At 43.7% G+C, this 26,762-nt stretch overlaps 1 protein-coding gene across 4 annotated transcripts in view; it reads right to left on the bottom strand.

Annotated features, from left to right (window-relative positions):
- PXN (paxillin) overlaps positions 1-26,318 on the bottom strand; it is a 68,714-nt gene extending 42,396 nt beyond the window's left edge. For 3 of the 4 annotated variants that reach the window (XM_040350402.1, XM_040350411.1, XM_040350418.1), the window contains exon 1: positions 26,216-26,317. In XM_040350402.1, coding sequence (XP_040206336.1) covers positions 26,216-26,228 — 13 coding nt within the window. In that variant the 5' untranslated portion in view covers positions 26,229-26,317. Of the gene's footprint in view, positions 1-26,215 lie in introns of all 4 variants that reach the window. The other variant, XM_040350391.1, reaches the window with a different exon arrangement.
- Positions 26,319-26,762: the final 444 nt, after the last annotated feature.

Genomic DNA, 26,762 nt, shown 5'->3' with positions numbered 1-26,762 from the left:
CACCTCTGCAGTTTTATTTTTTTTGCACTATAAACAAAAATAGAGCGACAATAAAAAAAAAGCTATATTATTACTTTCTGCTATAATAAATATCCCCCGAAACTATATATTTAAAAAAGAAAAAACATTTTTTTCCTCAGTTTAGGCCGATACTTATTCTTTTACATTATTTTTTTTAACCAAAAATTGTGCAATAGCGCACAAGTTATAGCGTTGACAAAATAGGGGAGTAATGGCATTTTTATAAAAAAAAATTTTTTTTTTTACTAGTAATGGCAGTGATCAGCGATTTTTATCATGACTGCGACATTGGTGGACACATCGGACACTTGACACCATATATTGGGACCGTTGCCATTTATACAGCGATCAGTGTTATAAAAATGCACGGATTACTGTAAATGACACTGGCAGGGAAGGGGTTAAGTGTGTCCTAGGGAGTGATTCTAACCCGATGAGAGGGAGCTGACGATCAGTGTCCTGTCACTAGGTAAAATGGGGAGACTGCATTCCCCAATCCATTGGCTGATTGAACAGAGCCCTAGGAGGCACTCTGCACATGCTCAGTTTGGTGTGTATGCCTTGAACAGTGATGTCAAACCTTGGCACCCCTGATGTTTTGGAACTACATTTCCCATGATGCTCATGCGTTCTGCAGTGTAGGCGAGCATCATGGAAAATGTAGTTCCAAAACATCTGGGGTGCCAAGGTTCACCACTTGGGGGGGGGCTGCCTGTCCTCTTACTGACCGTGCATTAATGTGTGTCTGCAATTGTGTCAGATAATATTCTGAGATGCCATTTATTTTCCAGTAATATTGGAGGTTCTATGGACAGCATGAAAAGCAAGATGGAAAAGGAGGCAACCCTACAGAGTTTTTGCATGTTTAAGCCTAGGTTCACACTGCTGCGAATTCAAAATCGCGGTAAAATGCGCGATTTTACCGCGATTTTGGCCGCAATTTAATGTAAATCGCGGCCCAAAATCGCAAAAAGTAGTACAGGAACTACTTTTTGAAATCGCAGATGCGGCGTCGCACTGATTAGGACAGTGCCATTGCCGACAATTGCCGCCGATTTGAGATGCGATTTGACATGTAAAATCGCATCTCAAATCGTTCCAAATCGTACCCAGTGTGAACCAGGGCTAAGGCTGGGTTCACACTACTACACTACTTTCATCCTACTTTGCTCCGCTACATTGGTCCTACATTTATCCTACATTGGTCCTACATCCATCCTACTTTCATGAACAGGATACTACTTTGGTCCGACTTCAATGATATTCAATGGGCCTGAAGTAGGATCAATGTAGGACCAAAAGTAGTACAGGGAGCATTTTCAAAGTCGGACCGACTTGTGTAGGACGCTACAAGACGCTCTCATAGGGAAACATTGAACACAGAGCAAAGTAGGATGAAAGTAGTGTAGTAGTGTGAACCCAGCCTCAATGTTTTCTCTGCATAGAAACCAATTAGCTTCCAGTTTTTTTTTTTGTCAAAGCTTAATTGAACAAGCTGAGGTTTGAAGCAGATTGGCTACCATACACAGCTGCACCAGATTTCTGCACTCTTCAATTTTCATAAATCATCCCCAATATGCTGGCATTGCCCTCGTTTCTGCTTCCGGATTTTTCTGTGTGCTGTTGTGGTGCTATTAGAGCTCCTAAGCCAAGTCCACTATGCCAATTGCCCCCCCCCCCCCCAAGCCCTCTTGTGTGCCACGCTTCTTTTAACCACTTCAGACCCGTAGGACGTCCTGGATTTTGAGTGGTGATATCTGAATGATGCCTGCAGCTGCAGGCATCATTCAGATATCTCTGTCTTCAGCCGGCGATTCTGTGCACCAGAAGAACGATCAAAGCGGCGGTTCCGCCGCTCAATCGTTCTTCTAGGCAGCGGGAGGGGACGCCCCCCCCTCCCGCCGCCATCCGGTGCTTCTCCGGGCTCTCCCGTGCCATCGGGGGCCCGGAGAGCGAATCGGCCGGCGCGCGTTGCTGAACCATAGAGATGACTGGTGACCAGACGGTCACAGTCATCTCTATGACCGTCGGAGGGCCGGGCGCGACGTTATGACGTCACGCCCGGTACCCGGAAGTAAACAAAGCCGCAACCGCGGCTGTCGGCATGTAATCGGTGAAATGTTTTTCACCGATTTCATGCTTGTAAGCCTGTAGGAGAGATGTGGGGTCTTATTGACCCCACATCTCTCCATAAAGAGGACCTGTCACAGTGATTCCTATTACAAGGGATGTGTACATTCCTTGTAATAGGAATAAAAGTGATCAAAAAAAAAAAAAGTCAAAAAAAGTGTAAAAATAAAAAAATGAAGTAAAAAAAAAAAAAAAAAAAAAAAAAAAAAAAAATTTAAAAACGCCCCTGTCCCGGTCGCTCGCGTGCAGAAGCGAACGCGCATGCAAGTCCCGCCCACATATGTAAACACCGTTCAAACCCCACATGTGAGGTATCATCGCGTGCGTTAGAGCGTGTGCAACAATTCTATCACTAGAGCTACTCTGTAACTCAAAAATAGTAACCTGTAAAAAAATTTAAAGCGTCGCCTATGGAGATTTTTAAGTACCGAAGTTTGGCGCCATTCCATGAGTGTGCGCAATTTTAAAGCGTGACATGTTAGGTATCCATTTACTCGGCGTAACATCGTCTTTCACATTATACAAAAAAATTGGGCTAACTTTACTGTTTTGTTATTTTTTAATTCATGAAACTGTTTTTTTCCCTAAAAAAAGGCGTTTGAAAAATTATTGCGCAAATACCGTGCGAGAAAAAAAGTTGCAATGACCGCCATTTTATTCCCTAGGGTGTCTGCTAAAAAAAAATATATATAATGTTTGGGGGTTCTGATTAATTTTCTAGCAAAAAAAATTGTGATTTTTACATAAAGGAGAACAGTGCCAAAATAGGCCCGGTAACGAAGTGGTTAAAGAGCATCTTTGGTGATGTAAAGTTTTTTGTGGGCCCTCACCAGGTGGATGAATATTTCAATGTCCAACATGAAAACTTCTGAATAATACATTTTGTTCATGTGTGGATTGCTAGGAGGAGGCCGCAAATTAAGAGATAAGATGTGCTAAAGCATTTGTATCAAGCATTTTTAGGTGTTCTCGTTGAAGTCTATGGGGGACTAAAACGTGCAAATGCGCCTGGAAAAAATAAAATAAAAAAGCACATGCAATTTTTCATAAAATAAGGTCAGGTGTGAACAGAGACCATTGAATATAATTAACTAACATTTCCCACTGAACACAATCAATGACCTGTACATGAATAGTGTATAGTGTAGTGGAAAGGCAATAAACTATTTTTACACCAAATCTGAGAAGTCTGAAATGGCTGTCAAAGCCTAAGGAAAACAAGCTCAAAGTTCTTTGATCTTCACAAACATGAAAAATCCTAGAAAGGTAGGTGGCATTACACAAAAAAAATTGCGAGGTGAAAAAAAAAAAAAAATTAAAAAAAAAAAAAAGTATAAGCTGCAACTCAACCCTACTATCCAATGCAATATGTAAATTACGACATTCCTATATTATGATCGTTTTGGAAGTCCTGTGAATGTGTAAAGCTAACCATACAAGGGCAGTTTTTCTTTTGCAATGAGACTGGTTGGAGCTTTGCCAATGATAACTGAGCCATATGCGACACGGAGTGACCAATTCTAAGTGTGGGTACAAATTTATTTCCCATACATGCATACAGCCAAATTAAAATGCCTTTGCAGGAGAGCCTGACACCAAGAAATTCAAATGCACTCACACGCAAACAAAACAATGTAAGGCCAATTCTGTCAAACAACTATCATAGCAATAAGTTTTGCCGATTAAAAAAAAAAAAAAATCCAACCGTTCAGAATCTTGCTTCTGTGATAAACCAACATGTTTTCCCAATACCACTGAGGAAACCTTTTATAAAGGCACTCGCTCCTAAAAAGTATGGTCATGTGCAGTCCCAAAATCAGGTCACTACACTTAGCAAAGTCGTATTTTAACAGTTCTGCTTCATTAAAGGGGATGTAAAGGTTAGTTTTTTATTTTCTAATTAGGTTCCTTTAAGCTAGTGCATTGTTGGTTCACTTACCTTTTCCTTCAATTTCCCTGCTAAATGTCGTCGTCCCCCCCCCTTGTCTGAATTTCGCACTTCCTGTTCCTCCTCAGTAAGCTTGTCCCCATCATCCAGGAGGGTTAGTGAGCCAGAACAACTTACTGAGGAACAGGAAGTGAGAAATTCAGACAAAAAAAAACATTTAGAAGGGAAATCGAAGGAAAAGGCAAGTGAACCAACAATGCACTAGCTTAAAGGAACCTATTTAAAAAATAAAAAACAAACCTTTACAACCCCTTTAAGTGGAAGCATATTATGGCACATGTCATGTCATAAATGCTACCACTTTAAAATTGTCCAAAAACAAAAATGCATGAAAAAACAAACATGCAAAAACATGGTTGGGTCGACCCCCCTTTCACCTTACTTTTCACGCCGTTTATGGAGCCTCTAGGACTTCTTTGCAAAACCTTCAATATTAGTGGAATAGAAAGAGCAGTTTATCATCACAAACTGTGCGTTTGTATGATATACTGTAGTAGTCCTTTTACGCCACCTCTGACAGAACCCCCACAACCACCCTGGGAGGTGGTTGTGGGGGGGGTCTGTGGGCAGGGGGCTTATCAAAATCTGGAAAAGCTACATCCGTAAAGAAGGGAGACTGCCCGCTCCGCCTGACAGTTTTTAAATAGGTAAGGAGCGGGGCCAGTGGAAAAAGGAAAATGCCACTCCAGGTGAGTGATGGGACCAAGTAAGCTGGTGAATGGACTCCTCCCAAGGGCGCTAGCCTCGGCTCACCCCATACTCATTCACATGGGGGCGGTTGCCAGTTAAAGACATGGCCAGCTTTAGTACATTCTCTATAGCCAAGCACAGCATTTTTTAGTATGCATTTTCTCTTTAGTGAACGACTTAAATAAACACATTCTACAGAGCTCACTGGCCAGCTTTCTCAATCTATCCAAATTTCCGTCATATGATGGACATGTTGGATATATAGATATAATATGTGAACATTTCCCACTACTCACAAGGGACACTTAGAGCCTGAAAGTGCATAGGGACAGAGGATATGTAGCAATTTGTCAGAAAGCCCGCAGCAAAACTCCAAGAACGTTCTCGCTTTTCCCCAAGGTCTTAGTTATTGTTCTCATTAGATCTTTCATATACACTAGCTAGTGCTTTAGTAAATCATGACGCTTCAGACTGAGTACATGTGAGACAACGCAGCAGGAAAGCCGATGTATGTTAACGGATGAAGCAAGGAATTTTTACTGAAAAACATGGAAGGCGGGTACATTCCACAGCGATTTCTGCAATACTACCCCCAGGGCCTGTTTCTATCACAGGAGGGAAATGTCTCAAGGAATCCTGACATTCCCTGCAAGTTGGCACTCGCAGCACCTCCGCAATACCAGCACAGCATACAAAGCCTTACAACTACAGAAATGACACTACCCACACAAGAGAAAATGTCAACATACAATCACAGCATTGTTACACAACAAATAAGATCCTCTTATACCAAAGAAACAGTGGTCTATGGAGCATACAATCAAGACGGAGGATCGGTGGGTTCAGAATATATTTTTGGCTAACCTCTTTTCCCTTTAATTGCCTTATCACAACCGCACAAACTGTTACTTACAAGTATGGCCGAAACAACTAATCGATTATGAAATTAAACGATTACAATTTTCATAATCGATTAATCGGCCAGTAACATAATGGGGTTAAAAAAATAAAATTGTCCCTTTATAGTACAAAAAAGCAAATCGCTTCTGTAAATATGACTTTCACTGTCCCACAGTAAAAAAATGAACCCCTTACAGTAGCGAATGTTTGCTCTTTTTGTACTGTTAGTTTTTTAACCCCATTATTTTACTAAACATCTCAGGACGGGGTCACACCTCTGTTTTTGGTGTTTTTTGCAGAAACGCACTACAGTTCATTTACATGTTTTCCTATGGGACACGTTCACATCCATGATTTTTTTTCAGCTGCTGCGTATTTGGAAAGTGCAAGGACTTTTTAATGCAAAACGGTGCTTTTTTTTTTGGTTCAATATACTTCAATGGTGAAGCTGCAGAAAAGCATGTAATGTGTTTTTGCGGCAATTTGTGTTTTGTAATCTGCCCAACAACAAATTGGCCCAAAGAAAAAAGAAATGCGATTTTTTTTTAGGCTATTATCCGATTAATCTAAACAATAATCGGCCAACTAATAGATTATGAAAATAATCGTTAGTTGCAGCCCTACAAGAATTAATTGATGCTTATTTTCGTTCTGTTGACTGTTTGGGTGTCAAACAGGGGGGGGGGGGGGGGGGGTGGAGAGCAGGAACAGGAAGTAGAGCTGCACCCACCTTAAAAGCAGAACTTTACTAACAACTTGATAAATAATGTTCCTTAGCAGGGAACATTCCACATTAATAATTATGCTACCAAAATTATTGTGTGCTGTAAATCGCCTCCAGCATTATGTTTCTTCTTGCTGGAGGCGGCCATTTTGCTGAAGCCCAGAGTCCCTGAACAGCAATAAATCATAAAGTGGAACTAAACGCATCAATTTTAGTTTAAAAAAAAAAGTTACTTTCCTGGAATGCTGGGATTGCCAACTGTCACATTTGCTTGAGTCCTCAAACTGTCAAACCATCAGACAGCTGGTGTTATACCTGATCATATGTGCAGCACCATGGCAGTTGCAGATCAAACAGAAGCAGCCTTGGCTGTAAAGGATAGGAGGTAGGAATGCACCAATATATCGGCCACTAAAAATTATCGTCCAAAAATAGGGTTATCTGCATTTTGCAGAAAAAAAAAAAAGTACCAATAATGGCCAGCGAAAAAGCAGTCCATTTTGCCATGATTTTCATAAGTCATGAGACTCAGCCTAGGTTCACACTAGGGTTGTCCCGATACTAGCATCGGTACCGATACTGAGCATTTGCGCGAGTACTTGCGCAAATGCTCCCGATGCTTCACCGATACTTTTTTTTTAGAGAGCGGGTGGAGAGGGGGCAGAGAGTGGAGCAGAGCAGTCCTCGGGTATGTCACTAATGGAGGAGAGCTGCTGCTGTCTAGTCCCCAAAGAGAAAGCCAAGCCCTCCCCGCCGCCGCCGTCTAGTTGATCAGCACGGGGAACATTACAGCTTTCATTTAAATAGCTGTGTGCGCCCCACGGCGCCTCGTCATATATAGCCCCTCCCCCCTTGTCTGGGCACTTTGATAGACAGATCACCCATCCAATCCTGGAATGGGTGATCTGTCTATCAAAGTGCCCGGACAAGGGAGGGGAGAGATAGATTAGAATCCCCCGAGGCGCGGCAGGGAACACACGGCTATTCAAATGAAAGCTGTAATGTTCCCCGCGCTGATCAACTAGACGGCGGCGGGAGGGCTTGGCTTTCTCTTCGGGGACACATGGCTGCATTTGGGGACACATGGCTGCATTTAAAAAAAAAGTATCGGTAATCTGTATCGGCGAGTACATGAAAGAAAAGTATTGGTACTTGTACTCAGTCCTAAAAAAGTGGTTTTGGGACAACCCTAGTTCACACTTGTGCGGTTTCGGACACCCAATGTCATTCGCACAGGAAATAGCACACCAATCCTGTACACATCACATGCGATGTGTTTGCAGTGTGATTTGAGCCACACAGTATGGTTTAAAACAATTTGCATCTGCACCATAATGGTGCAGGATCCTTTAAGAGTCAAAAGTAAACACCCATGCGATCCGCTCTCCCTCGGGGCAATCGTGCGTGTCCTGCTGCTGCGTCCATTGACAGACAGCAGGACTCAGCCCGCTCCTGGGTAATCAGATTTGATTGAAAGCAGCGGGAGCCAATGGCTGCGCTGCTATCAATCTATCCGATCAGGACCTAAGACACCAGCTGGAGCTGGTTTGCTCGTCCCCGTCGCTGGAAAGACCGGGTTCAGGCAAGTAAAAGAGGGCAGCTGCATCACAGGAGGTTTTTCACCTTAATGCACACAGGCATCATGTACACTGCAGCTGGTAAACAGACGTTTAGGAGCATTTGTGAAAAACTCTCCTCCATGTTATCTTATCAGTACATGTACACTGAGGCATTTATAGTCCTTTAGAAGCAGTTAAGGTTAGAAGCTTAAAAAAAAAAAAAAAAAAGAAATTGCATTCAGGACGGTAATTCGTTCTGAATGCAAACGCCAAATGCTTGCAATAGCGTGTAAACGCGGTAACTCGCGCTTTTAAGAGTTTTCAATGGAGAATCATTTATGATCATTTGCCATTTTAAAAAACAGACTTTCCAGAGAAAGACAGGTTTTTTTTCCCTCCAATGTGGGCATTTGTGAGGGTCTACTGATCTGTAAAATCTGTTACCTGTCAAAAGCGCTTCTAAATGCAAATACGCATTAAAAGCCCCCAAACACGCATTAACGTGGCAAAGCTGGCATTTATAAACGTTGGTTACTAGCTGTCAAATTCCAGCCTTCAGAAGAGGGTTTCAAACGTCCCATGTACATGAACCTTAACAATGGAAGAACATGATCGGTATAAAAGTTGCGTCCACCAACAGTCGACTACTACTATTGCTTAAGATGTTTTGCAAGTTACTGATAAACAGATGTACAAAGCGTGGATATCCAAGTAGGAAACCGTGAAACAGAGCCCCCAGTGTCCTCATACCCAGTAGACTCATTACACACCACTCTGCACTGTAATCCAATCTTGTGTAACTTCATATACTCAGCCAGTGAGTAACTTCCCAGGAATGGGGAGTCTATACTCGTCACATAATAGACAGCAGGCAGATATTGCTCCTTAATGACTTTTAAACAGATATGGCTTTAATTCGCTTTACTCTTTCAGTTAATTAGACTACAAATAAAAATGCATACACACCCCCACAAAAGGCTGTGAAGGGTCAGAGCTCGTCTTCTAATTAGAATCATTTGCTTCCATACAATTACAGAGAGAATGAGTGACGTGACATTAGCCATTCACAAGCAGGAATGCGGGAGCCATGTGGCATCATTATCATCCATTACTGTAGAGCAGCACATTTCTCTGGAATGAGGGAGATACATTTCTACTTTCTAATCCCCAGCATGGACAGAGTACAAAGCGGTGATTACACCGGATCTTTTGCCTGAAGTTCAGCATCTATCTACGCAAACATTAGAAATTGAAAGGAAGCAAAAGCCAGCAATGTAAGGAAGCAGGCCCTTCCTCCCACACCCCTCTATAACATGCCAAGAACCCATCCCCCTACAATTCCACCTCCAAGCTATGTCAGCAGTCCTAGTACACACCTTGTTACTCAAACACCAGATCCAGTGCAGGAAACTCTGAGAAAAACAAGGCTGACAGCATGGCCCCGTTTAGCAGGAATCTACCATAGAAGAAGTGCAGTGGATCGGAGTGGATGGTGTTAGTGTGTTTATTTTAATTTTTATTATTTTTTACAATTAAATTAAATTATTTATTGCAATTTTTTTTTTTTTTAGCCCTGTTGGGGGCTTTGGTGAGATATCAGGGGTCTTAACAGACCTCTGACATCTCCCCTTTGAGACAGAGAAAGGGACTAAGGACACAGCTTCCCCAGTCCCTTTCTCACTGCACTGAAAGTGAATGGACAGGAGACAGAGGCTCCTCTCCATTCATAAACTGAAGCATCGTAAACACAGGTTATGATGTTTCAGTTATATGAATGGACAGAGTCAGTGATCACCGACTGATCATTCAGAAGAGGTAGGAGCCGGGTTTAGCGGCTCCTACCTCCACTCTCCATCCTGACAGAGGGGGCAGAGGTGGATATTGAGGGTGACACAGAGCTCAAAGGGGGACATTATGGGTGACACCGAGCGCGGAGGGGGACAGCAGCAGCACTGAGGGGGGACACTGAGCGCGGAGGGGGAGAACAGAGTAATGGAGGAGGACAGCAGCAGCACTGAGGGGGGACACTGAGCGCGGAGGGGGAGAATAGAATAATGGAGGACAGCAGCAGCACTGAGGGGGGACACTGAGCGCGGAGGGGGAGAATAGAATAATGGAGGACAGCAGCAGCACTGAGGGGGGACACTGAGCGCGGAGGGGGAAAACAGAGTAATGGAGAAGGACAGCAGCAGCACTGAGGGGGGACACAGAGGAGGATACAGGGACAGTTAGTTATCGGGTGAAGCATCGGAGCATTTTCCCCAGAGTACAAATACTCGGGGAAATGCTTGGTATCGGTACCGATACTGGTATAGGGACAACCCTAGTCTACACCATTCATATTACTTATACTACTTCACTCCCACAATGTATTACATTCTTCCATTCAACCTCTTCCTCAATTCACAGAAAGTGATGCATTGTGGGTCAATAGGAGTTCTGTGAATAATGGAGGGGGGCGGGAGGGCAAGTGCTTCAACTTTTATTGGTAACAGTGGTTGTTTAGGCTGAAGGTTTTTTGCTTAAGTGGAGGTCCGTCAAAATGATTTATTTTAATTTTTTTTAAAAGCCAGCAGCTACAAATACTGCAGCTGCTGAATTTTTAAATATTGACCCTCACCTGTCCAGCGCCCCCGTGATGTCGGCACCCGAGGCCGACGTGTGCCTCGGTCCTCAGATGCTGCGTCTTCACTTCCCAGTTCCCTACTGTGCATGCGCGTGTCGCGCTGTGCAATCAAAATGGTCCCTCCTGTCTTCTATCTTCCAGAAGACAGGAGGGGGCAGGAAGTGGCGCGGATTATCCGCAGACTCTGGATAACTATGCCCGCAAATACCTGTATTATAAAAAAGGTATCTGCACCCCCCTCCCCCCTTAAAAGGTGCCAAACGTGACACCGGAAGGGGGGAGGGTTCCAAAAAGCAGAGGTTCACTTTTGTGTGAACCTCCACTTTAACGTATTCTCTGCATAAAGTTAAAGAGGAGTTCCACCCAAATTTGGAACTTCCTCTTAACCCACTCCTCTCCCCCTTACATGCCACATTTGGCATGTAATTTTTTTGGGGGGGGAGTGGGGGCTTCAGCACGAGTGGGACTTCCTGTCCCACTTCCTCCTTCCTGTAGGCGACTAAGCTTAATCGCCTTCAGGAAGTGGCTGCTGTAGGCGATCGCCTAGGACACGTCACAGGTCCTAGGCGATCTCCTGGCCAATTACACGGCGCCGGGCCGCGCCGCTCGCGCATGCGCAGTGGGTGCCCGGCCGTGAAGCCGAAAGCTGTCACGGCCGGGTGCCCACACTGAAGATGAAGACGCCGGCCGGGGAGGGGGGGAGAGGAGCGGAGCCCCGGCCGGCGCGTCACTGGAGCGCTGGAGCAGGTAAGTGCCTGTTTATTAAAAGCCAGCAGCTACACTTTTTATTAAAAGTCAGCAGCAACAAACATACAAATGGCTGGAACTCCCCTTTAAAAAACCTTCAGTATGCAGGCCCCCCCAATATACACCTGAACCCGATTGCAATCCAGGGATGTGCATAGGAGCAGTTTCAGGTGTTTTTTCTATTTCTCACTGTTCAGGCTTTTTCTATTGAAGTCTATAGGGACAAAAAACACTAAAAACTGCCTGAAAAGTAGCTTATGTACTTTTTTGAGTGGCAGGCATTTTGCTACACGCAGTGGTTTTCAACCCCTGTCCTCAGGAGCCACCAACAGGTCAGATTTGAAGTATTACCTTGGGAGTTGCAGACTAAAATACTGCAATCACTGAACAGAAAATGATATCACCTGTGATGTATTTCAGTTATCTTGCAAACCTGGCCTGTTAGTGGGCCCTGAGAACCACTGTGCTACAGGCAACAAAACACACAAATGTGAACAGGGGCCATTGAAATTAATAGGATTTTACTTGTGGAGTGCTTAGCTTCAAGCTTAAAAGCACTCAAGGGTGAATGGGGTCTTATAGACACAAAGAGCAAGGCTCAGGAGCAAGCACGCACGAGTGCCCCCATAGCAAGCAGCTTGCTATGGGGGCACTCAGCAGAGGGGAGGGACCAGGAGCGCCAGCAGGGGATCAGAGAAGAGGAGGATCAGGGTTGCTCTCTGCAAAACCATTACACAGAGCAGGTAAGTAGAACAGGTTTGTTATTTAAAAAAAATCAAATAAATTATGTATATATATATATAACACCAACTCACAGCGTCTGAAAACAGCTGCTCAGGGCAGTATCCAGCAGCTGAGAAGGAGACACTTATTAGCAGAAGCAGCTGTCACAGGTAATGAGATATGTATTATTACACATACATGTTCGTTACTGTAGCTTAAAAAAAAAAAGTCAAAATGCCAAGTTTTTCAACTGGGCACCTAGAACCAGCATCACTTGCATTCCTAATCACAACTTCAGTTTTACAATACAAAGTATGTGCAGTGAAAGATGTACACTCCCTCCTGTTATATGACTGCTGACAATAAACTTTGCCATTTATCATCACCATGCATCTTTTCTGCAAACAGTGTGAATGCCACGCATCACCTACACTCATGTTGTAAAGAGCTGCGCAAACTGTTGGCGCTACATAAATCTGGTATAATATTCTTAAAAATACACTGCCTGAGCTGTGGAAGCGGCCTTTGCACAACCACCAAGAACCCTGTATATATATATATATATACACACACACACACACACACACACACACACACACATACATACACACACACACTCGCCTTCAAAAGTTTTTTCCCCATTGATCTTCCTCAATTCCATCTCCAGACAGGCAACACTACCCTTCAAGGACCAAAATCCACAGAGAACACAGGCGGTCATAGAAGCACATACTTCCAGGCTGCAGGTTAAACCAACATGCTCCATTTCATGCCCACTACTGTCCATCATCACTAGAGTACCGTATTTTCCAGCGTATAAGACGACTTTCTGGATGCAAAAAAAATGCATCCAAAGTCGGGGGTCGTCTTAAACGCCGGGTACGGTCTCCGTGCTGCGAGAGCGTCAATGATTTAAAAGACGCTCCTTCTCAGTGTGTTCTGTGATAGGTGGAACACAAATCTTCCCAGCAGCGCCTCTGTTCTGTGTTCCTCCTATCACAGATGCCTTCTCATCCTCGGACGAGATGAGAAGACGTCCGTGATAGACGGAACACAGAACAGAGGCGCTGCTGAGAAATTTTGTGTTCCGCCTAACACAGGACAGTCTGAGGAGAAGGCGCGTCTTTTAAATCCTTGACGCGCGCAGCATGGAGACTGTCACCGCACCGCCTAAAGTCTATCCAGAAAAAAAAGTGAGTGATGGCACTGTTTGCAGTGATTGCACTGGGGGGCAAGCTCAGGCACAGAGAGGGGGCAAGCTCAGGCACAGAGAGGGGGCAAGCTCAGGCACAGAGAGGGGGCAAGTGATGGCACAGTGAGGGGGCAAGTGATGGCACAGTGAGGGGGCAAGTGATGGCACAGTGAGGAATGTAATGGCACAGTGAGATTTGAAAAAGCCTGTTTCTGTCAGCGGTTCTGGCTACCCCTCAGCTTCCAGAAAGACTAGTAGGAAGGGGGTAGTCTTATACGGCGAGTATATCCCAAAACCAACATTTTTCATGGAAAATTGGGGGGTCGTCTTATACGCCCAGTCATCTTATACGGCGGAAAATACGGTAAGCATGCTGTTGCTGTACATAAAATCTTGAATTGTACCAATACCACCCACAATGAAGAGCAGTACCACAGACAACTAATCGATTATGAAATAATTTGATTACCATTTTCATAATCGATTAATCGGGCAGTAACATAATGGGGTTTAAAAAAAAAAAAAAAAACACTAAAATTGGCCCTTTATAGTACAAAAAGAGCAAATCGCTACTGTAAATATTACTTTCACTGTCCAACAGTAAAAAATGAACCCCTTACAGTAGCGATTATTTGCTCTTTTTAGACTAATTTTAGTTTTTTTTTAACCCCCATTATGTTACTAAACATCTCAGGCCTGGGTCACACCCGCGTTTGTTTTTTTTTTGTTTTTTTGTTCATTTTTGCAGAAACACTAAAGTTCAGTTACATGGTTTCCTATGGCACACGTTCACATCCATGATTTTTTTCAGCTGCTGCCCATTTGAAAAGGGCTAGGACTTTTTTTTAACGCAAAACTGTGCCATTTTGTTTTTTTGGTTCAATATACTTCAATGGAGAAGCTGCAGAAAAGCATGTAATCCGTTTTTTGCGGGAATTTGTGTTTTTCAATCTGGCCAACAACAAATTGGCCCAAATAAAAAAATGCAAATCACTGCAAAAAATTTTTTTTTGCGGTATTAACCGAAACAATAATCGGCCAACTAATCGATTATGAAAATAGTCGTTAGTTGCAGCCCTAGTACCCCACCCTTGCCACATTTAAAAAACAATGCCATCCGGTGAGTCATGAATGAAAATGAAACAAAACAAGAACTTGTCCAAAACATATCTTGCACTTTGCATGCAGCCTTTGCAAAACAGTTTTCTACAGAATTAAAAGAAACACATGAGGAAGTCATTATGACACAATTACACAAAGGAAACATTAGAATAGGCTGTCACCATGGAAATCGCACAACAGGACATATACAATAAGGATTATATAGCATGATGTTGGCTGACCACCATAGGTATATTTAGAGAACATTTCCTTGTGCTCCGTTCCGGGTTGAGCTCCTGTACTACCTTACCTAAGGGAATTCTTATTTTTAGCGGAAATCAATCCCGTTTGTCTTTGGACCACTATAACTCTCAAAGCATGCAAAAGGGACTTTCAGTCTTGCTAAAAAAACAAAAAAAGGCCCTCGCTTGGTGGTCCAAGATGATACACATTTTCCAGTTTGATCATGTGCCGAGGTAGATTACAAATCCTCCGATGCCTTTACATATTACACAATTCAGACATCATATGGAGTTCAGTTATTAAAGTGGAATTCACCCATCAAATGAACTCTCATGGGTTTCACAGATTTGAATATTTTAGGAAAAGCAAATGATATACTACACACACACAGCCAATCACTTCCCGGTTCCTTGCTTAGGTTAGGAATAAATAGAGAGCAACCCTTCTGCCTCCCAGGCTGTCCACACTACATATGCCAGCGGGCAGTGTTTAAAATGAGGGGTGCATGTTCACTGTAAGACCACGTATACAGGACAAGGCAAAGCCCTGTGGCATGTCTGCATGCGCAGCATTCCGCAGGTATATCATAGATCTGTGCCAGATCCCAAATATCTAGCAGGGACCTGCAGAATTTGGCATGCCAGCTATGCCCCAGGACTCTGCCATGGTTCAAATACCCGCTAAAGACCTACACACATGGGATCTTACTGCAAACATAACAATCAAGGGGTCTCCCCGAAGAGGGACTTTTAAGATGGCAACAGAGCTGCACAAGGAGAACAGTAGCTGCAAGGAGGACAATGCTGGACTTCATGGACTAGTAAGGCAAGCACTGTGCGACTCTAAAACTTTGCACTTTATTGCTTGTGGTCATGCTGAAATAAAAAACATTTGGACTGAAGATCAGAGACGTGCTGGCAAATAGATTTGTTATGACGTTCATGAGCCAGTCTCCAATATTTTTTTCTAAAGAATGTGGCTGTGTGGGGCTCCGCCCACATGGACGCATCATTCATTTTCCTGTAAATGAACAAACTACAACTACCATCAGCCATTGCGACTGACTGCCTGTAGTTCTCAATGAACTGCGAGAGTGCCGGTGATCGCCTTTGTAGTTCATTGATTCTTCCTGCTCTCAAGTGACTGACTGCCTGCCCATACAAGGTACAAGGCAGACGGCCATTTTCAGAGTCCGCAGGACCCTGCATTGCACCCATGATCTGCCGTTACAAGTGCAATGCTCTGCAGACTCCCTAGAAAAAAATATAAATGCACTTTTCTACCTGCAAAAAAATGTGCATTTATTACTTTTTAGGGAAAGGTGAATTTATCCTTTATGTTTTGTTTTTTTTATCATAAAACAGAGGCAGAAGAATAGATGCCCCCCTCTGCACAATAAAAACCAACCAATTTTTCTTCAAGTTGACGAACATACAAATACAGGTCGAAGGAACAGTAATGCAAAAACCAACAAATGAGATGTTAGTATTCACTTTCCATCCAGCACTAGACACTACAGATGGAACTCCATGGTCTGCCAATAGTAGCATCTTTTGTCAGCATCTGTTTTTATAAATGAGCCTCATCAAAGCGTACGCAGCACGCCAGACATAGACCAAGTCAACTCAAACGATATGCCTTGCCAGAACTAAAAGCCTACATTACACGTTATTTAAAACAAACACTGTATAGCAGGCCAAGAAATACACAAGCCATCCCCTGAAATAACACGGAGCCACTTCTCCTGTTACAGCTGACATTCTCAGTGCTGCGGGCACTTCTTAAATCTGCAAAACCTCAACTTCCCAATTGCATTTATTAACCATAGTCAAGTATTACGGTGAAAAAACAAATGCATTATGCACTAAAATCATATACCGTATTTTACAGTGTATAAAACGACTTTCTAATCCCTTTAACTCTTCTTAAAAGTCGGGGGTCGTCTTATACGCCGGTAACCTAACCTTACCTTATCCCAGAATCGCGGCCGTCCGATTTTTCAAAAGCCGCGCCTCCTACGTCTTCTGTTCCGTGATAGGCGGAAACACTCAGCTTCCCAGGAGGCACTGTGTTTAGTGTCCGCCTATCACGGAGGCCCTCTCGTCCTCGGACAGTGCCTCCTGGGAAGCCGAGTGTTTCCGCCCATCACGGAACAGAAGACGTAGAAGGCGCATCTTTTGAAAAATCGTACGGCCGCGATTCTGCATGTCTTGGAATAAGGTAAGGGCACCGTCTGGCATGTAATGGTGGCACCGTCTGGCATGTAATGGTGGCACCGTCTGGCATGTAATGGTGGCACCGTCTGGCATGTAATGGTGGCACCGTGAGGCGAGGCATGACTAGTAGGAAGGGGGTAGTCTTATACGGCGCATATATCCCAAAACCAACATTTTGGCTGGAAAATTAGGGGGTCGTCTTATACGCCGGCAAATACGGTAGATCACATAAATAGGAACACGTGAAATAATTGAGGTAGACACTTTAGTTCAATTCAAAACCACTTCCAGAAAAGTACAAGATATTTATAAACACTACTTAGAGCCCAACTCCAGGAAATATGAAAATAATCCCTTGGGGTGCGACAATTGCTCATTTAGTCTCGTGAGAGTTTTGGCATTTTAAGTTACCCGACGCTCAGTGTGGCCATGTCCAGTGCAGGGCTATGGACCCTTTATTGGTCTTCATGAAATCCGGACCTTAAACTGCAGGAGAAGACATCACAGGGAGCGGTCTAGTGGAGGATTGGGTACGTAGATCGTCTTTTCTATGTCCCCTAGACCTAAACAAGCGATTACCCCTGCAGTGCAGATACACTGCCAGAAATAATTTTTAGTAGGGTTGCACCAATACCAACACTAAGCATTTAAAAGAGTATCGGTATTTGTGCAAATGCTCCAATACCTGAAACCAATACTTTCAGCCTTGATTATTTCAGCGGGATTCCCCCACTGACAACTGAAGTGCAAGAAAAAAAAATCCAGTAATTTAAATCGGTTAAGGAGCAGGGTCGCCACTTCCTTAACCGATGACTCATTCAGCCGTCAGTGGGGTTCCCCTGTTGACAGCTGAAGTGTTAAAGCGGAGTGTTAAAGCAGAGTTATACCCAAAGTGGTATCTTTTCCCCCAATCCGATGGCACATTTGGCACCTTTTGGGGAGGGGGGGGGGGGGGGATGAGCGGAAGGCATCCTGTTACCACTTCCAGGAGTCCCGGCTCCCTCCTCCTTCCCCTGTCGCTGGGCCACTAGAAGAGAGGAGCAGAGCCTTGTGCATGCGCAGTAGGGTTCCCAGCGTCAAGTTGTAAGGCTACACTGCCAGGTTCTTTCCCGCAATGGTGGTGGCATGCACCCGACAGCTGATGGAAACATCAGCTGCGGTGCCGACATCGCTGGACTCCAGGACAGGCAAGTGTCCTATTATTTAACGCCAGCAGCTGCAGTATGTGTAGCTGCTGGTTTTTAATTTTTGCAGTGGCGGGCGGAACACCGCTTTAAAAAAGTCTGGCAATTGGGACTGTCAAAAAAAAAAAAAAAAAATCAGCAGCCGGAAATGTTCATCAAAAACATTGCTCAGTCTCTGAAACACTATGATAAAAAGAAACATTGTTTCTTTTTGTATCTCGGTTTCTTCATCTAGAGATCAAAAGGGATGAACTTAGATCTGCAGATGAAGTCAGTTTAAAGGGTTTGTATAGGAACATTTTTTTTTATCTTAATAGCTTCCTTTACCTTAATGCAGTGCCGTTTTCATGTCCTCATTGTTCGTTTTTGCTCTCAAGTTGCTGTAATTCTTCTCTGATCTCCACACTTCCTGGTTGTCTGTTTACTGATAACCACAGTGCTGGGAGCTTTCTCTCTGTGGTCACTAACTTCAAGGAGGTGTGATTACTGTTTGTCTAAAACCCCAGTTTCGTTTTCCAAACCATCACTGCCCTGTATGGCTCTGTATGCTCTATACAGCAGAGAGGCCGGAAACAACATGCAAAAACGAAACTACAGGTACATTATGATTGATTTTTATCTATTTTTAATCGTTTTTAAAAGGAATCAGTTAACTATTATGTCTCTATACCCTGTAAACAGTCATTTCAGCAAAAACATTTTTTTTTTCTTTACAACTCCTCTAAGGTCCCTTTCACACTACCGCAACTTCAATTTTAGGGAATGCCTGTAACTCACATCAAAGTCGGACTAGTCACACAGATATGAATGGTACTCATTGGGAATCATAAGGTACGACTGCAGTCGCAAAAGTGTGAAAGGGGCCCAATAAAGCAACCGGTCAAGTAAATAAAATCTTTTTTTTTATTTTTTTTATTAAATGTTCCTTTGTTTAACCCCTTATTAATACTTAATTTACTCTAATCAGCCTTAACTAATTATCCTCCATTTAATAATTTTACTGCTGATTTTTTTGTTCACTTCTATTTTCTAAACTATTGATAATTAAAACTTTTGTTCGTTAATATTTTTACACCTTTAACATATTTATACGTTTCACAAAAGTGCAAAAAAAAAAAAATATATATATATATATATATATATATATATATATATATATATATATATATATATATATATACACATATACACACACATATATACACACACACATACCCATACATACATCTCATATTTTTTTTTTTTTTTTTTAATTAGAGCTGCACAATTAATCGTTAGAATCGTGATCTTGATTCAACCCCCCTGATGATCTCCAATGCAGAGTTTGCCGATTCTTTCATACAACAAGTGGAGAGAATTTATCTGTTCACTGTCTATCTGAGCAGTCTGCCAAGTTCTTAACAGGAAACATTGTAACCAACACTTCCTTCTTAGATTAAAGGGATAAACTTCTGTGTGTAAGGAAAATATCCAGGCAGTCTGTCAAGTTTGTAACAACATGAAACATTGTAACTAACTTTCTTCTTAGATCAAAGTTCTGTGTGTAAATGCGGGAAGTTTAACCACTTCAAGTCCACATCTTTTTCTGACACTTGTTTCTCAAGTTAAAAAATCTATATTTTTTGCTAGAAAATTACTTGAAACCCCCAAACATTATATATATTTTAGCAGAGACCGTAGGGAATAAAATGGTAATTGCTACAATATTGTATGCTACACTGTATTTGCCCAGCGGTCTTTCAAATGTAACTTTTTGGGAAAAAATACACTTCAATGAATAAAAAAGCCCAATTTTTTTTGTTTTACTGTGAAAGATGTTACGCCGCAAGAATTGTGATCTTTATTCCAAGCAAAAAAAATCGTTATAATTTTAGCCAGAATCATGCAGCTCTAATAGATCGAGAGATATAGATAAATATAATTTGTAAATAACTATTCAATGCTTTGTGTCATTGCTGACAGCTGAAAGAAAACCGCTGCAGTAGGTATTGGTAATTGGTTTCCGCGAGTACAAAAAATAAAAGGCATTACCAATTCAACTCCTAAATGCCGGTAAACCAGCTTCAAACTGCCTTTGAAAAAGTGATCCACCACAGATCGCTTTTCAGCGGGGTGGTAGAACCTGTATTCCAAGTGAATGAGTGTACGCCTGCATACCCCATTTCCATGTAGGCCGAATCCATGGTGACAGCTGTAGGAACTGGTTGGGGCCACCATATATGTTACACTTTGACTGTACAATCTTTTTTACAACCATCTTTAGATTTACCAAATCTATGAAATATGGAGACCTACATAAACTCTTCAGTCAGACAGGCCCTTATATTACATATGTTGGTAGAGCTAAAAGGAAATTGCACATTCAAATTATAACATGTGTGGTGCATTACATTGTACATCAAGGGCTTTAGGCATTTCGGATGAGAACTCGACTGTTACCATTGATGCATGCTGTGCATACTGATACATGTGTTCACATGCTGGTTCACTGTAACCTGTAAGTATTCAATTGATTTACCCAACTCCATGACTTTGCTTAGTTTATAAAATTTTCTAAAAATACAATACAAAAAAGTGCCAGTACAGATATAGTGCCATATTAAAGATCATTTGTTTGGCAGAGACCTTAGGTTAGCCAGAGATCTCTTCAAATATTGGCAACAGGATGATTTTGTGAGTTAGGTTGGTGTGAAACAAACAGGGTGGATAAAACTCAATGATTTAAAAAATAAAAAAAACGTTTTTTTGAATTTTAAGTGATTGTAAAGCCATGATCCTCCTCTTCTCGAGTCCCTCTTCTGTGCTCTTGGCACCCCCCTCCTGTTGAGTGCCCCCACAGAAAGCAGCTAAGCTCAGGTGCTCCCATAGAGTCAGGTTCAGGGTTCGGCCCAGGCCCCCTCTCCTGACTGGGAGCCTATGGCTTTTACGTTTGGAAAAAATAGCTAAATATAGTTTTCCATTTAGGATACATTAACCACTAGCCGACCGCGCACCGTCATACGGCGGCAGGTCGGCTCTCCTGGGCGAGAGCCCGTAGCTATACGTCCTCTCTTTGAGCCGCCACTAGGGGGCGCGCGCCCCCGACTCCCGTGCGTGTGCCCGGCGGGCGCGATCGCCGCCGGGCACACGCGATCGCTCGTTACAGAGCGGGGAACGGGAGCTGTGTGTGTAAACACACAGCTCTCGTTCCTGTCAGCGGGGGAAATGCTGATTTTCTGTTCATACAATGTATGAACAGAAGATCAGTGTTTCCCCCAGTGAGGCCCCCCCCCCCCCCCCCCACAGTAAGAACACACCCAGGCATACTTAACCCCTTCCCCGCCCCCTAGTGTTAACCCCTTCACTGCCAGTGGCATTTTTATAGTAATCCAATGCATTTTTATAGCACGGATCGCTACAAAAATGCCAATGGTCCCAAAAATGTGTCAAAAGTGTCCGAAGTGTCACAGTACCGAAAAAAAATCGCTGATCGCCGCCATTACTAGTAAAAAAAATATATTAATTAAAATATCATAAAAATACCCCCTATTTTGTAAACGCTATAACTTTTGTGCAAACCAATCAATAAACGCTTATTGCGATTTTTTTTACGAAAAATATGTAGACGAATACGTATCGGCCTAAACTGAGGAAAAAAAATGTTTTTTTATATATTTTTGGGGGATATTTATTACAGCAAAAAGTAAAAAAATATTATTATTTTTTTAAATTGTCGCTCTATTTTTGTTTATAGCGCAAAAAATAAAAACCGCAGAGGTGATCAAATACCACCAAAAGAAAGCTCTATTTGTGGGAAAAAAAGGACGCCAATTTTGTTTGGGAGCCACGTCGCACGACCGCGCAATTGTCAGTTAAAGCGGCGCAGTCCCGAATCGCAAAAAGTCCTCTGGTCTTTGGGCAGCAATATGGTCCGGGGGTTAAGTAGTTAATTTTGTTTATTCAGTATGAAATGGAGCTTTGTTCTATCGCAGGAGGCTGTATATTCTGCAATATTTAAATTTTTGGTAAAATCATTTAATGAATCCAAGCTGAGATAACACACACTGCATTGATGCATTCACACAATTTCACAGTAACCATGAGATAAAACCATTCAGGAATAGTTCTTTATCCCATTGTTTCGCAAATCTACAGTATGTACACTACAAACTGTGATTGAATCGGTTCTGATATCGCCGTTTTACTAACCCGACCACTTATTATTCTAAATAGGAAACCTTTGCTTTGTTTGCAAATATTAAAGATTCTACCAGCAAGAATAAGTCCTTACATTTAAAGAGCACCTGTCATTTCAGATCCATAATGACAGCGCCTATTAGCGGGCATCCACTCACCTGCTGCCGCCTGAGCCGTATAGAGCCGACTAGCAGATCTGCATGTTCGGCTTCTTTCGGAAACGCCGCGACTCGGACGCGCCTACGCAATACGGGGGGCGGGGCCTTATCCGCCGGGGGGAGCTTTTGCTTTAAAGACATCAATCATCTGGGCGACCTCCCAGATGACATGCCTCCTCAGCTTGGAAACGCCTACTCCCGCGGGGAGAAGTCCCCGGAAGCCGGAATGAAAAGATAGATTATAAGGTATGTACAGCGTAAAAATAAAATAAAAATTGTGGACTGTACAAAATTTTATTTGGGTGAACCTCCGCTTTAATCTCGGCTTACCTGTAGGTGCAAGTTGTCAGAGTGAGTTTACAACCACTTTAAAGCAGTTCTAAAGGCATAAGGTTTTTTACCTTATTGCATTCAAGTAAAAATCCTTCTGCGAACAGGATCCACCCCCCAGCCCCTCCTAAATAGTTAAAACAACCCGATCTTGATCCTGCACTGTGCCAGAGAGCAGCAGTTCTCTATCTCCTTAGTATACAGAGGCAAAAGCAGCAGCCACTGGCTCCTGCTGCTGTCAAACACAGCCTGTGAGAAAAGAGCATGGACGGGGCCCAAGCCACGCTTTGTGTATGGACGCAGGCAGCTCGGGATCAAGCAAGAAAGTGGCTTATGTGGGCACCCCAGAACAGGAGAATCAGGGTCACTCTATGCAATACCATTGCACAGAGCAGGTAAGTATGATGTGTTTATTATAGATCTCACTTTAAGATTTGTATTTTAGAGCAGTGTTGGGGTGGGGTAAGAAATAAAAAGGCACTCAGGAGCTTATTGCCATAAATTACAGAGATGCATATAAACGCATGTGTAAAATGTGCAAAAAATCTTTCTAGTGGCTCCGACAAATGAATATTCTAGTCAACAGGACAAGTTTATGCACATATGCGTCTAAACGTCATATGTAAATACAAATCAAAAACCAGCATCTGTTAGGCTGGATTTTTTCTATCAGCCCCTGGCAGAAAGATCCAGCATAGACGAGAATATTTTAATACACCCATGCAGTCTTATACATTTACGTTATAAGTAGCACCACTTGTACATCTGCCTTTTAGCACTTGGGCCCTTGATTTGAAGCCCAACTGTCTGCATGTTCCCATCTCACATTCCAGAACATACTGATCCCCAACAATCAGCACTGAGTTTGCATATCCCCATGTGGTTGCACGATTTTCCTCTCACATTCCAAAAATATACAGAATCCCAACAGTCAGCATGGAGTTTACATGTCCCAGTGTGGTCGCATGCACGGTTCCCCTTTGCATTCCAAAAACACACTCAATCCCTACAGTCGGCATGGAGTTTGCATGTTCCCATGTGGCTGCATGAGTTCCCCCCACCACTCCCAAAACATGCTGGTAGGTCAATTGGTTGCGGCCCAATTTGGTCCTAGCATGTGCACTTACCTTATGGTAGCCATACATGGAACAATTTTAAATATGATGGCATGATCAATAGAATCACTGGCCCAGATTCAGAGAGCAATTGCGCCTGCGTAACCATAGTTACGCAGCGCAATTGCTGACTTGCTCCGGCGTTACGAAAGCTCCTGATTCAGGAACATCGTAACGCCGACTGCAGCCTAAAATCTGCGTGGCATAAGGCTCTTATGCCACGCATATTTTAGGCTGCAATCTTGTGATGACCGCTAGGGGGCGCTCCCATTGTGCTCAGTGTATAGTATGCAAATTGCATACTAACACCGATTCACAACGTTGCGCGAGCCCTGCGTACGCAATTTACGTAGTTTGCGTATGTCGGGTTTCGCGCAAGGTTGCACATCCTAATAGCAGGTGCAGCCAATGCTAAAGGATACCCGTCGTTCCCGCGTCGCGATATTTGAATGTTACGTCGTTCGCGTAAGTGATTCGTGAATGGCGCTGGACGCCATTCACGTTCACTCTGAAGCAAATGACGTCCTTGCGACGTCATTTGCCGCAATGCACGTCGGGAAAGTTTCCCGACGGAGCATGCGCTCTACGCTCGGTGCGGGAGCGCGCCTAATTTAAATGATTCCCGCCCCCCACGGGATCATTTACATTAGGCACCCTTACGCAGGGCAAGTTTACACAGCGCCCCCGCAATTTACGGAGCTACTGCTCCGTGAATCGCGGGTAGCGCAGTAAATTTGCGGGGGGGGAAAAAGGGCAAAAACGCTGCCCTGTGCCTCCATAAAAAAAGGGGCAAATTCTACCTGAATCTGGGCCACTGGGGATTTACTAAAATTGGAGCACACAGAATCTGGTGCAGCCGTGCATTGTAGACAATACGCTTCTAACTTGAGCTTATTCAGTTAAGCTTTGGCAAGAAAACCTGGAAGCCCATTGGTTACTTTACAGAGCTGCACCAGATTTTGTTCTCTCAAGTTTTAGTAAATCAACACCCACTGTCTGACTAGAAGATTTAAAAAAAATCTTCCATACACTTAAAGTGGAGGTTCACCCACAAATGTTGATTTTTAACCTTAGATTGATGCTCATTTTGTGAAGGGGAATCGGATAGTTTTTTTAAAATCAAAGCAGTACTTACCGTTTTAGAGAGCGATCTTCTCCGCCACTTCCGGGTATGGGCTGCGGGACTGGGCGTTCCTATTTTGATTGACAGTCTTCCAACGGTCGCATCCATCGCGTCACGATTTTCTGAAAGTAGCCGAACGTCGGTGCGCAGGCGCCGTATAGAGCCGCACCAACGTTCGGCTTCTTTCGGCTACTCGTGACACGACCGTCGGAAGCCTGTCGGAAGACCGTCAATCAAATAGGAACGCGCAGTCCCGCAGCCCATACCCGGAAGCGGCAGAGAAGATCGCTCTCTAAAACGGTAAGTACAGCTTTGATTTTAAAAAAACTAGCCGATTCCCCTAGACAAAACGAGCATCAATCTAAGGTTAACATTTTTTTATAGGGTGAACTCCCGCTTTAATGATCATACTTGGTCATCTACTTTCCTAAGATCTCTCAAGACTGATCAAAATAAAACCAATCAGTTGTGCTTGGAAAAAATAAATAAAAAAATCAATCGATGCCATGTGTCGTTTCAATAACACGTAGATCTGATCACATGCTCTGATTGTGTGATGAAGCGCATGGAACAGATCGTTCTGTAGATGGTCATCATTAGATTGTAAGCTCTTTGGAGGGCAGGGGCTGAGATGAATGTACGGCATGTAAAGCTCTGTGTAAACTGTCAACTCTATGTAAATACATGTCATCAATAAATAAAGTAGCCCAAGGCTGTGTTAAACCTGATGTACCAGGATCTGAACAACTTGAAGAGGGAGGGGGTCATGTTGCAGAAAGGAGAAGTGTGGTCTATGGCAGCGTATGCATGGCAGGGATGAGTGCCAGTGTATGCATGGCAGGGATGAGTGCCAGTGTATGCATGGCAGGGATGAGTGCCAGTGTATGCATGGCAGGGATGAGTGCCAGTGTATGCATGGCAGGGATGAGTGCCAGTGTATGCATGGCAGGGATGAGTGCCAGTGTATGCATGGCAGGGATGAGTGCCAGTGTATGGGCACATCTTCCTCCAGGCAGTGCTGTCATAGCAGATCCCCAGTACAAGGAGCATGCTGCATTCAGCGTCATAACATGTGCTGCCTCCCCCTCCTCCATGTGATAGGCACAGGAATGCCACTTGTAAGATTGTCCCGCACACTGGAGCCTCTCTCTTCTCTCTCCTCTCACACACATACACTGACTGACCGCAGCACCGGGCACTCTCCTTCCCATACAGGGAAAAGAACTTGGAGGGAGCCAAGTGTCACTGTCCGTACACACACATTCCCAAAGCCAGCCATGCGCCCCTCCTTGCTCTGCCAGACACTCACCCAGGTCGTCCATGATGCCGCTCAGCCGGAACGCTCCCCGGGAGTCGGCTACAACTTTCACACTTCAAGGCACGAACGCGCCTCCGCTTCCTGCGTGCGCGTGCACCAACTGCCCTCCAGCCACACCCCATCGGTCCTTGCGTAGCCCTAGCGTCACGCGCAGCACCCCCCCTCCTCCGTGTGCGTGGGGTGGCTCGCTGCTGGGGGGCGCGCACATACTTGGCCGCGCGTTCGTGGTGCTCTACTGTGATTTTTTGGGGGTGGAAGCTGAGACAGCTTTCATAGAGTACTGTGACTGCAAGATGGGATGTGTCAGCATAGTCCCTAATTTACAGGGACTGTCCCTGTGTTCACACCAAATCACTCTGCTGCTTATGCTTAGTACACACTATAGGACCCCTTTCACACCGGGCCAGATTCACGTAAAATAGTGCAAAACTGCGGCGGCGTAACGTATGACATTTACGTAATGCCGCCGCAAGTTTTACAGGCAAGTGCTTTATTCTCAAAGAACTTGCCTGTAAAGTTGCGGCGGCGTAGCGTAAAT

This window comes from Rana temporaria, chromosome 1, assembly GCF_905171775.1.
Source record: "Rana temporaria chromosome 1, aRanTem1.1, whole genome shotgun sequence".
Classification (NCBI taxonomy): domain Eukaryota; kingdom Metazoa; phylum Chordata; class Amphibia; order Anura; family Ranidae; genus Rana; species Rana temporaria.
The sequence above is the reverse complement of the archived record's forward strand: the minus strand, read 5'-3'. Positions and strand labels throughout refer to the sequence as shown.